The sequence below is a fragment of the Centruroides vittatus genome, unplaced genomic scaffold (genome assembly GCF_030686945.1).
Source record: "Centruroides vittatus isolate TY-2023 unplaced genomic scaffold, ASM3068694v2 contig_364, whole genome shotgun sequence".
Lineage (NCBI taxonomy): Eukaryota > Metazoa > Arthropoda > Arachnida > Scorpiones > Buthidae > Centruroides > Centruroides vittatus.
Genome location: NW_027122188.1, coordinates 4,570,729 through 4,583,190, shown reverse-complemented (window position 1 = coordinate 4,583,190; position 12,462 = coordinate 4,570,729). Strand labels below are relative to the sequence as shown.

The 12,462-nt window shown below is 24.8% G+C and overlaps 1 protein-coding gene across 2 annotated transcripts in view; it reads left to right on the top strand.

The window, feature by feature from the left end:
• The window catches only part of LOC136975130 (putative divalent cation/proton antiporter TMEM165), a 43,025-nt gene extending 31,580 nt beyond the window's left edge, over nucleotides 1-11,445 (top strand). For both annotated transcript variants that reach the window (XM_067270151.1, XM_067270150.1), the window contains 4 exons: nucleotides 3,352-3,425; nucleotides 5,882-6,064; nucleotides 7,611-7,716; nucleotides 10,839-11,445. In XM_067270151.1, coding sequence (XP_067126252.1) covers nucleotides 3,352-3,425; nucleotides 5,882-6,064; nucleotides 7,611-7,716; nucleotides 10,839-10,903 — 428 coding nt within the window. In that variant the 3' untranslated portion in view covers nucleotides 10,904-11,445. The remainder of the gene's footprint in view (nucleotides 1-3,351; nucleotides 3,426-5,881; nucleotides 6,065-7,610; nucleotides 7,717-10,838) is intronic.
• The last annotated feature ends 1,017 nt before the right edge of the window (nucleotides 11,446-12,462 follow it).

The window sequence follows — 12,462 nt, the reverse complement described above, 5'->3', positions numbered from 1 at the left end:
TTATTGCTGAATAAATTTCAAAATTAATATTTATTTAAATTTTTACACATCATAAATTATCTTGATATATTTCATATATACAAATATATGTATATGCATTTGATACTTTTTATTACATAAAGATTATTTGTATCAATCTTAATGAAATTATGTTTTATATAAGTAATTTTATAAAGTAATTTATTTAAACTTTTTAATATGTATTGTTAACTAAAAATAAAAGTGTAAAATCAAATTATTTTTCATTTACTGTATATTCCCTTAATTTGAAATAGATCTACTACTACTGAAATTTTTTAGAGAATTAGGGAATGGATGAAGGGGAAAGTAATAATATATAATAAATTATTTTCAAATAAAATAATCTAATGAAATATATGAAATTTTTCAAAACAATTAAGCTAGATAACTGTTATCCTCAGAGAATTAAAATCCTTAATACAAGTATTATCTTACTTATTTGGTTAGAGAACTGTTTATAACTTTTTCTAAGTACAAGTAATAATTTGTATTAGGTGAAATATGATTATGCTAAAAAAAAATTCAATATTTATAGAATTCTTACTAATGACATTTTACTAAAGTATATTATGAAATGAATATTGTAAAGCAAAAATAGAGGAAAAATAGATTTATTTTGTTTCTGTAATTTCTAACTATAAAAAGAGCAATTATTAAGATTTTAACAATTTAGAGATAGTTATATTATTGAATATTTAATAACCATGTATGAATATACATCTACTCTATATTCCATTTGCACTGGAAAAATAATAATTCTAACAAAAATAATGCAGTGTAATTTGATAGTTGCTGTTTCATTGTTTGAAATTGCTGACCAATGAAAGGATGATAATTATGATTTGTTATATTTAAATTACAAAGTGTTTTTTGTGATATGTGCTCAATCCTGATTTTGAAATAGTTTGTCATAGTAGATTTATTAAGTATTGCAAATTAAAATTACATATTGATTAACGTGCGTCTTCAAACTTTTTTCTATTAAAAACGAAGATAATTTCATTTTCAAGGTTTATTTTATGCAATATAATACTAGACATTAGGCTATATCCAGACAATTGATTTATATTTTTTAAATAGTGTGAATATAAGATCATTAATTTATATATCAAAATTATTAGCAATTGAATGTTAAAATATTAGAATTAGTACAGACAGTTTTGCTTTTTGTCAAGTGCATCACATTGACATCATTAATTAATTAATTTTTTTTGTCTTGGTAATCATTTAATCATCGATGCAATTTTTCTATTACAATTCAGATGTAGATGTAGGAACACATTGTTTCATTCTTTCATCTTTATTTGAATGTATGCTTAAATTACAGTATTTGATTTTTGAAATATTGTTCAACAATTAGCATGTAGTCAATTCATAGAATTCATACTTAGAAGGTTTGTCTGCTAGTTGTGCAAGAGAAGTAAATTGACTCCAATGTATAAGGCTGCGATGTCTAGTCTTGTTTTAGATCTGATCTTATTTTTTAATTGGGCTGCAATTTGAAAAAATTGTAAACCTATAAATTTCCACTGTTGTCCATCTGTTTGTCTGTCCTTCCCTAATCTCAAGAAGAGTGTTAGATATATGAAAGTCAAGAACAGATATGGAAAGCTTAGGAGGCAAGAGGCACTGAGTAATTATATACAAACTTCTGGCCTAGACTGATAGTCATGTGATTTTTCAATTAAAAAATTTCCTCTGAATGGAATTACATAGAGGACAGGCACAACTCTGTTGTTATCAGGAAAAGTATAATGTACAGGGACAAGACACTACTAATTTGAGATGGAGAATATATATTTTAAATTAAATAAAAAATTAAGATTATGATTAAAAATTGCAGCCCAGCATTGTGACGATGTCAAAATAAATAATTGTCTTTTAACTTAGTTTCTTAAATCCATATTTTATTCACATTAATAACAATAATGTAAATAATATGAACAAGTTTGTTCTTATTATTTACATAAATTAACATAAGTGTACAATAAATAATTATCAATATAATTAAGTACTGTATGTTAAATGACAAATGAAGCATGTATAAGTTATTCCCTATGAAATAAATAATATGCCATAAAATTATATCTATAATTTATATTTTTAAATGGAAACATTTCACAACTACTAGAGTAACATTATAACAAGTTAAATTACATACAAGGAGATGAATTTTCATATAATATGTAATTTTCATTTTGAATTTTTGAAGTGATTTATAGATATTGCTCAATGCAATTTGATTTGAGTCTTTAATTCAGGAAATCAAAATCATCAAATTGGCTTTACTACATATTTTATGTTATTGAATATATATAATTTTGTTACAATGTGATTTATTATTTTTTAAATAAATATTTATTTGTTAATCAATATCGTGTAACCTTTTTGTGCTAAATATAAATAAAAAAGTTAGTTTCTAATTGGAGGAAAAAGTAATTTGACTAAGCAGGTATCAAAGTTAAAACTGGTAATAACATAATTATCAAATTTAGCTTATTTCTATTATTTTAGTCTAAATTTAGTTCTTAAATGATAAGTAATTTTTGAAATATTTTGTAAGCTTAGAATGGCAAAAAACAACTTGTTTGTTTTTGTATACAGAATATTGCAATATAATTTACCTACTAATTATTGGAATTGTAAAGCAGTTTTTATTCATATTTGAATATACTACATTAGATTTGTCTTGAAATTAACTAGAATTGAATTAACTTTTCTGAATAGATAATATACACAATTGCAAGTAAATACTAAACTTTTATTGTGTAATTATTTTCAAATTTAATCTCATTTTATTAAATATACAGAACTGAATCCAATTTCAAAATACAAATAACATTAAGAATTGAATAATTGAAGAAAAACAAAATTATTATGTATAGTATAGTATAATTATAAGTTATGTATGAAAATCAATATCAACACAAATGAAATATTTTTCAAATTAAACTAATCTAATTTAAAATTTTTCATCTAATTAAAATGAATAAAAAATATTTGTAACAGATTGGTGAAAATGAATGAATACTTTTTAACTTGAAATTTGAATAAGTTTAACTTTAATGTATGATTTAAACTTATATTGATTAATTCTTTTTACTTCTATGTCCTTAATGTTTTAATTTTTCGTTTTTATATGGTCTACTTGGATCTTGTTTATAAATAGGACTTATTATACTGATGTAGTACACCAGTATAATAAGTCCTGTTTATAAACAGAATCTAAGTAGAAAATATAAAAACAAAAAATTGTGTTGATTATTTTGTCTTTAATTTTACTTTGATTAATATTTTATTATAAATATTAATTATTTATTACTATTATAGGTTATTATATGTCACCTTATGAGGGCCAGGCTGAATATGAAGAAGTACAAAAAAGTATTACAAATGCAGATGAGGTATATTTTTATAGCTTTCAAAAATCACAAAATTTTTACATTTCCATTTGTTTCTAATCTGATATATTTAAAATAGCTTTATATATTCTTGCTGTATTCATTCTAATCTATTAACATATTTTTCCTTGGATTTAATAATAGGTTAGATCTTTTTTAAATCTACTTAATTATTTTGGTCTCTTTAACACTATATAGTGCAAACACATGAACACTTGGCAATCTTCATCTTAACTTTATTCAGTTTAGTTGACTTAATTATTTTTAAAATAAATTTTAAATCTTAGATTAAGTAGAAACAAAAGTGTAATGAAGATAGGGCATTAAAGATGATGATTAGGTTATATGGCTTGAGCATTAAATAAGAAATTGCACTATGAACTTGCCCAATAGATAATTGAGTTATCTTTTCGTAAATAATAAAAGTGTTAGATTAATATTGAAAATGTTAGTGCTTGTTCATCATCAATGCAAGCTCTTAAAACATAGTTTATAAATTTAGGTAGTCTAACAAATAATAACAAATATTCATTATTACAAAATGGAAATTTAGTTTTAACTGCAATACCTTTTATTGTCCCAGCAACACTTTACTTGAACATACAATTGTTTTCGACCCTCTTGCTAGATCTTCTTCAGATAGGACCACTGCATTAGATTATTCACTATAACTACAGTTTGAATGCAGGAGTGTTTCAATTCAAAATTATGTAATTAAATTTAAAATAATTAACTGCTGATAGCCAATAATAAAATATAAATTAAAAAATTACAAATTATACATACAACTTAAATAAACTGTTAAAATTATAAAAGTAAACATTGTAGAGAGTGAAAATAAAGTGTTCAATACATATCATAGTGTCATGAAGAAATAATTCCAATACATATATATGAAAACCATCTGAATGTTAATTTAGATCACTACATTGCTATTCCGGTTCTTCTTATCTCTCCTCCTTAACTGGATTATATAATGACTTCCAAACCAAAAGATAGTGTCCCCGTGTCCTTGTGATTGATGCAACCCCTCTGCTTGCCACTTTAAAAATCTCTAAAATCCCTAGTATTCTTATATGACTATTTTTAAAGATAGTATGTATTATTTCAGCATTTTCTGAGCTCCAACACCTGACTCTGTAGTAAACATGACTAATGCAGTAATTGGCTTGTTCTTTTAATTCAGTATATAGAGGACTGAAAGTATTTGTATGACCAGGTGAAATATTGCTGGGATATTAAAAGGTGTTAAAGTTGCAATTATTGACATATTTCCCAGTTTTAAGTTTGCATATTTTAAATGGGACTTTAAATTAAAGTTATGAATTCATTTGTTGTAGATATAATTTTCCCCCTACAGATTATATTAATCAAAATTTATATATATATCATATATGCAAGCATAAAAGTCAATTTTTAAGCCTGAAAAATCTTTCAAAACTAGGATTTATTTATACAGTAAGACTTGCCATTGAGTAGTAGTATTTTCCAAAATAAGATTCAAAAAACTGTTTAAATCTTATTTTGGTTTGGAATCATATTTGGATCTTGTAGTCTGAATCTCTATCTTAGTATTCAAACTGAAATGATCCTGATGATAATCAATGAATAAACCAAAAACATTTGTTGTTATAAATTTAATAATCTATTACTTGTTTGGTGTTGTTTTGAGATCATAGAATAGTAAACCAATAGAACAATTCTTCTAATGCTCACTACATTACTTATCATCACTCCAAACTGTTACAAATATTGAAACTTGTATTTGATTAACTTATTTACCATTGAGATTTAATATAATAATAATTTATTCTAAGTGAACTTCACACCATATCATTTCCAAAAGCTGATGTGCCAACACTGATGAAAAGGTGGAGTGTAAGCAAAACTGTACAACAGTGTTATACACAGCATAGCATTATGATATATATAATATATATATATTGTATATACTGTAGCATACTATCATAATTCTTTGCTGTTGAAACTAGTATCACAACCAAAATTTTAAAATTTGGTTGTGGTACTAGTTTGTTTATTTATATTACAGTTAGTGTTTTAATGAAAGTTAGGACTGTCTGCTGGGAAATCAACTTAAATGGTTAAACCAGATTTCTAAACTGAGAAACTTGAGGTTGACTTACAAAATATATACTTTATGTAATAGAATATATTTTGATTTTTGATTTATGTTAATATTGAAAATATCTTGTGAAAATAATTATTTTATTTGTATTAAATATTAAATATCAAAAATGTCTTTTGTTTCTTAAATACAAATTGTTTTGAATTCAAAACAGTAATTACATTTTTTTTATATGAAATATTTATTTGTAATATACTGTACCTATCAATTTTTTAAGATAGCCTAAACATATATTTATAGTAAAGTTTATTATATAAATCTTTATATTTTTAACAAAAAATTTTACAAATGAAATTACTTTTTTTAAATTTAGTATAGTAAAGAATTACAAGATGATGTTGAAACAGGAATAACCAAAGAAAGAAAAATTGTATGGCTGAAAAGAAAGTTGAATATGTGTATATCAAGAGTGTTTCTTGAATCTTTTACTATGACTTTTCTTGGTGAATGGGGTGATCGTTCACAATTAACAACTATTATTTTGGCAGCAAGAGAGGTAATTAATAATAAAATCCTTTTATACACATACACATGCATAAACTCATTTTACAATTGGTTCAGCATTGAATCAAATTATTTTATGGTCTTACAATTTCCATTAATCAAATTATAAGGTGATCATTATGATAAGCCATTCAGCAATAAAAATGCAAGTATTTTAAGTAACCTGCATTTATCATTATAAATTAGATATAAAAAGCAACTTAAAGCATTAAATATATATCAGCAATAATTTATTATTGTTTAATAAATTATGTTTTAAAATTGATTTAATATTCCATAAGAAACTATTACATCCAACATTGCAATTAATTTTAGAGTAGGAATTAATTCAGTTATATGGTAAGAATTTGTTTTTGAAGTTTTGGAATGAATTACCAAAACAATTTATCATGCAAATGTCAATACAATCTTGTGATAGTTTCATGATAAGGGAACTTTCAAATGGATTAATGTCATAAAGCAAGCTTTCACTGTAAATTTTTACCACAATATATGAGAATATTGAATATATATTTAGTTTAAAAAGTATTTTAAAATTTTTTATATGAATTTTATTAATTTAACTATTGCATTTATCCAAATTGTCATAATTTTTTACTTGGTGCAATTTTTTACATCTCAGATTTTTGTTTGGATATCAATTATTTTTGGTTAATGATTGTGTTATTACATGAAGACCTAAGATGGTGATGTACGGATCCATCAGCACTCAACAATGGTCACTGACCAAATGCTTTCAATATGCCATTTAGTAAAATCACTATAAAAAGTTTTAATTCACATAAATTTGAGATTTTGTTATGCTGGATAACACTTTGAATAAAAATCATTTGTTTCCATGTAATTTTATCTGTGCGAGCATAAAATTAAGCAATAAAGTAAAATAGCTCTATGAGAGCCCTTGTGAATGTTGACCTACTGGCCCAAAGGTTTTGGTAGCACCTCACTGATAATAAGAGAAGCTTAAGGTTAAAATTTGAGCTTTCTGGACCAAGTAGTTTTTTTTCCCCCGCCTCTTAGCAGCATCTGCAGTGCCAGAAGAAGAAAATTTTTTTTTTGCACTTTCTGATTGCTTATATTTCAGCAATCCCTTTATAGAAAAATCTGAAGTTTTGCACACACTCAGAAAACAGTCTTTCAAACAAGGTATTCAAAATTACTTTTGGTGTTTGGGGGTGGGAAAATCAGCTCCTGGAAACTGGCAACTTTGGTTCCTGTAAATGTGTCAGTTACTGACGCATTTACAGTCAGTTTGACAAATAATTTTTCACTTGTCAAACTTGATGTGTCAAAGAGCTAATCATAGCTTTTCACATTGGTTTAAATCATTAATTTTATTATTTCAGCTAAAAGTTTTGAAATTAATAATGAAAGTAGCATTTTACTCAAATGGCATTATGGTAGCAAAGATTTCAAAATTTGCTTAATAATTGGTTTATGCAGTTATTTGCAGACAACCCTTATATAAATATTATAGATAGATTATAGTACATTATATATTTACATTTAAACTTTTTTAATCTAATGTAATATTTTAGGATACAGTTGGTGTTGCTTTGGGTGCCATTTTTGGTCATGGAGGTTGTACATCATTAGCAGTTATAGGTGGAAGATTTATTGCACAAAAAATTTCAGTAAGGACAGGTATGTCAAATAACAACCAATTAATGATTTGATAATTTATTGCTTTTTTAATATAAATATATAACATTTTAAAAAAATTATATTTACATAAATTGGCCATCATTTTCATTATATTCCTTTTCAATTGAAAAGTTTGAAAAGAATGAAAGCTATCTACTTTCATTTGAAGTAGATTTTTAATAAATGAAATGAATAAAACTAAATAATTCACTTATCCTGACTCCTATAACAGTACTAAGTGAATCAATTAGTTAATGTTACAAATATATTTATATGAGTAAGCTTAAAATAGTATGTAAAATAAAAAATATTTAAAAATTTGAAAATGATGAAGTATCCTTAATTTTCAGAATTCAAAATGAATTTTACATAATTAGATCTTGATTTGATTTTATTGAAGAATGTTAGATTTTGAACTGTATTACTGTAATCTTTAAGATAAGATTTCAGATAATAAATACAGTGGGTGATTAGTTAACGAACAAATCGGATAACAAACACTTTCGCGAAAGATTTTTATGTTTGGACAACAAACACCTCACAGAAAAAACACAAGAAGAAGCAACTTAAAATAATCAATATCGATTGGTCTTCCCTTGTCTTCAGGCAACAATTCAAAAGTTTCTGGAGTGCGGGAGACATCAACATTGACACTCAACCCAGTGTATACTGATTGGATAGTATTCCTCCAAACTTTGAAACTTTCCCTTGTAATTTCAGCCTTTTTATTTTTTTGGCAGAAACAATTCTTTTATAATATTTGCGAGACTGTTGGGCAGGCACTTGTTAAGTTTTGTGTCGGTTTTTATTTTCAAAAGGTGAGATTATAATAGCAAAGGTAGATGAGCAGATGTCTGATGTTCTGGGCAGTATGGCTTGAACAGGTCTACAGTAGGCTGTAATTCAATCTTATCTAAGAAAGGTACTATATAATCAAGAAGACTCCAGCAGTCTAAGGAGTAACAAAAATCACATCTGAGAAATAAAAAACATTGAAGAGCTCATAATGGAACCTGAAACGGATCTGACGACAGAAGAATGTCAAGAACTCTTGAATGAAGAACACCAAGAAACGAGATGTTTTCTTCTGAAAAAGAGGATTAATGCTGATATCTGCTATTAAAGATCTCTTGAAGAAGTGGGAGGATGTCAGGACAACGATCTTAGAATGGCATCCAAACCAGGTTGAGGTTAATAGACTTGGGGATCTCTACAATTACAATGCTATTAATTACTTCTGAAAAATCCTGAAGAAGAGGGAAAGCAATCAACATTAGACAGATTCTTTAACCCCCACAAACAGAAAAAACACTGATTAACAGCAAAACTAGATGCATTGGTGAAAACTTGGAATGTCATTTTAAAGATCCGCATCTAGTAGTTGTTTGGTGAAATAGTGATTGTTACCAGCACATTCACTTTCATAAATTTTCAGTATAAAATCTCCTCTTACATTTCTTCAATTGAATTCATTTAATACTTCCACTTTTAAAATAAAATATTATTTAGGTAAATTTTTCAATAAATGAAATCAAGAACATTCTAGAAAAGAATGTATGTTAATCATGCATATGTGCAATTACAGTAGAGCGTCGATAAGTGGAATGTCCGGAAAGTGGAACGATTTTCAGTCGGACTGTGTCGTGCTGAATCGAATGTTTTTGATACTAAATTTACTTCTAAAGTATAATTTTCGTGTTTTTTATATTCTTTAATATATTTATTTTGTTTGTACAAAATGCAGAAATAATTTTTAACGATACGATAGCCTCGATGATTATTATAAAAATTTTCGTTAGGCTTAAAATCGACGAAAATTCAACACAAAGCGACACGCAACGGAGAAAAATTCAACAGGAAGCGATACGCAACGGAGAAAAATTTGAACATCGGACAGGTTAATGTATTTTTTCGTACAAAGTCGGAAACTGGAACAAATCATTAACTGGAAGGACCCCAGTCCCCAATTGGTTCCACTTATCAACGCTCTACTGTATTTGAAAATATTGAAAAATTATTGAAATTTATGAAATTTTAGGATAGGCAATAGTTGTGTATCCTAAAATCCTACATTGCATTTCATATTTTTTTTAAATTTGCTAAATAATGTTTCTTATAAATTGTTAATTTGCTTATAGAGAAAGGTTTAATAAGGACTGACAATTGAATTTAAAAATTTTATTTTATGATTTTATATAAATGTACTATAAAATAATTCTTTAAAAAAAGAAATGATTCGTAAGTTATAAGCAAATGAAAGTAGCTAGAAAGCATTACAAATTGGATGAAAGTCTCAATGATGTAAATGTAATAAAATAATTTACTGTATAAATTATGAATCTGATTTATTATTAGCTTGTTTTCATTACGTATATAATGAAACATTTTAAAATGTAATTTTCATTTTAAAACTTTTTTTTTAATAAAATTAATAAAAAAAATATTATAAAATATTAAAATAAACAAATATAAGCTTGCATATAATTGATTTTAAATATTTCATATTTTCAATTAATATTTAATTGTTTTGTTTTGCATAATTTAAATAGGAGTATAATAAACAGAAATTAAAAAGTAGAAATTTCAAGGCCTTTTAATTGTTTCTTTTTCCAGGAGTATGCACACACGTAAAATTTATTTTGTATATGATCTGAATGTTTTTACAATAGTAATATAAATAAAAATCCATCTATTTAGGTATTTAACAAAGAAGTTTTCAATTAAACAATACAACACATTTTTTTAAAAATTTGCAAAATTTATTTATTTTATTTTAAAATAAAATTATAAAAGTAACTATTTAATTAAACATGTGTCCAATTGATAAATTAACAGATATATTCTTATTTTAGGTTTTTATACTTATTCTCTTTCTTAAAAATATAGTATTGAGTACAAATATAATTTGATGGATTTTTAGTATAATGATATTGAAATACAATTGTACGATATTTATTTCTACTTTTTTAATCATATAAGTTTTCTATAAAAATTATCTTAGATATAAATTACATCAATTTGATCCTTTTTAAAATTTTAATAATAAATTATAGTTTTAATATTTGCGATAAAAATTATATACATTAACACTAATAAAAATTATTATTTTTGTTTTTTTGCAGTGACATTTTTAGGAGGAATATTGTTTTTACTATTTGCAGTAATAGCATTGATAAAGGGACCATAAATATAAAAATTATTGTTTTAACATATTGAAATTGTTCACACATGAAATCTAAAAATATAATTTTGTACTGTACATTGATAATGAAAGTTGAAAATTATCAAAGTGGAAGATTTTCAAGAAATATGTTTTATGCCTTAAAGTTTTTATTTTGTTAAAAGTATTTTATATTTTTGATAGCATATTTTTGCATTAGCTGTGATTTTTTATCAGTTATTAAGTATTGTCATAAGTTATATTACATATTTAAGAGATTTTATGTTGTATTTGTGACAAATTTATCCAATTATGCAAGCCCTTAATTTTCTGATAATTTATTCTCATTTCATTGCCACTAAATATAAATCTTATAATATTTTTTTTAACTAGTAATTTAGAATTAAAGTTAATATTAGAATAATATTGCATCATATTCAAAGTATTTAGAAGTATTGAAAACATCAAATGAATTAGTTTAAACTTTGACTATTAGGACAAAAAATTAATGTTGTTTATTTTAAATGTAAAACTTGATATATATTTTATTGTATAACTTTCATTTGTCTGTACTGGTAGTCTCCAGAATTAGGTTTGTGATTTATTAATTATCAAATAATCACTGAAAATTTTGCTATTTTATTATAGATTACTTTTTCTAAAGATAAAATAATGAATTATCAATTCCTGAATAATAAAGTTGATTAGTATCAAATTTTAAAATATTTTTAAAAATTAATTTTGTTACCTAATAATTAAAGTTATAATTATTTCATTATTTTAAAAAATGTTTTGATAAAACATAGAAAATTAATTTAAAATTACAGTAGACTCTCTCGTTAATTCGAACTCAAAAGGATGGTGTTAAATGGTTCAAATTAAAAGGAGACCATTTCTGTTGTTACAGAATACAAAAAAAGATCATTTTAACAGCACATTACAAACAGAATAATGTTTAATTAATGGGAAATACAAAACACAGGTACAGTAGTGCATTCGATGGAATAAAGAAAAATGTTGACGAGAAGCCATGATAAGCCAGCACCACACGGCAACCATAAGCCATCATAATCATGCACCAACTAATTTAAAATGTTTTTTAAATCAATTTATTTATTTTAAATTTGATCTTTAACATCTTCCCATTATTGAAATTTAATCAATTAACACATGCTCTTAATTTGAATAAACAAGGTGCAGCACAATCGAGTTCCAATTTCCAAGAAAATTTTACACTGATTTAAATAGGAATCAGATGGAGACTAGCGTTCAGTTCGAATTAAAGGGAATTTGAATTATACAAATTTAAATTAACAAGAGTCTACTATATTAGGTTATTTTTGTCTGGATGTGGTTTTGATAATTTTTCATGTATATGTGATATCAACATAATATTTATTATCTAATTTAAAAGCATCAAAATATCTGTTTTTGGTTGTTGTAAAGAATCTCATACATTAATTTATTTCAAAGAATGCATATTCTTACGAGTATCATATTAATAAGCAGATGCAATTATTTTCTTAGTATTTTTTTATAAAGAGGTTTTGATTATTTCTTTTCTAATTAAAATATCAGACTTTGTT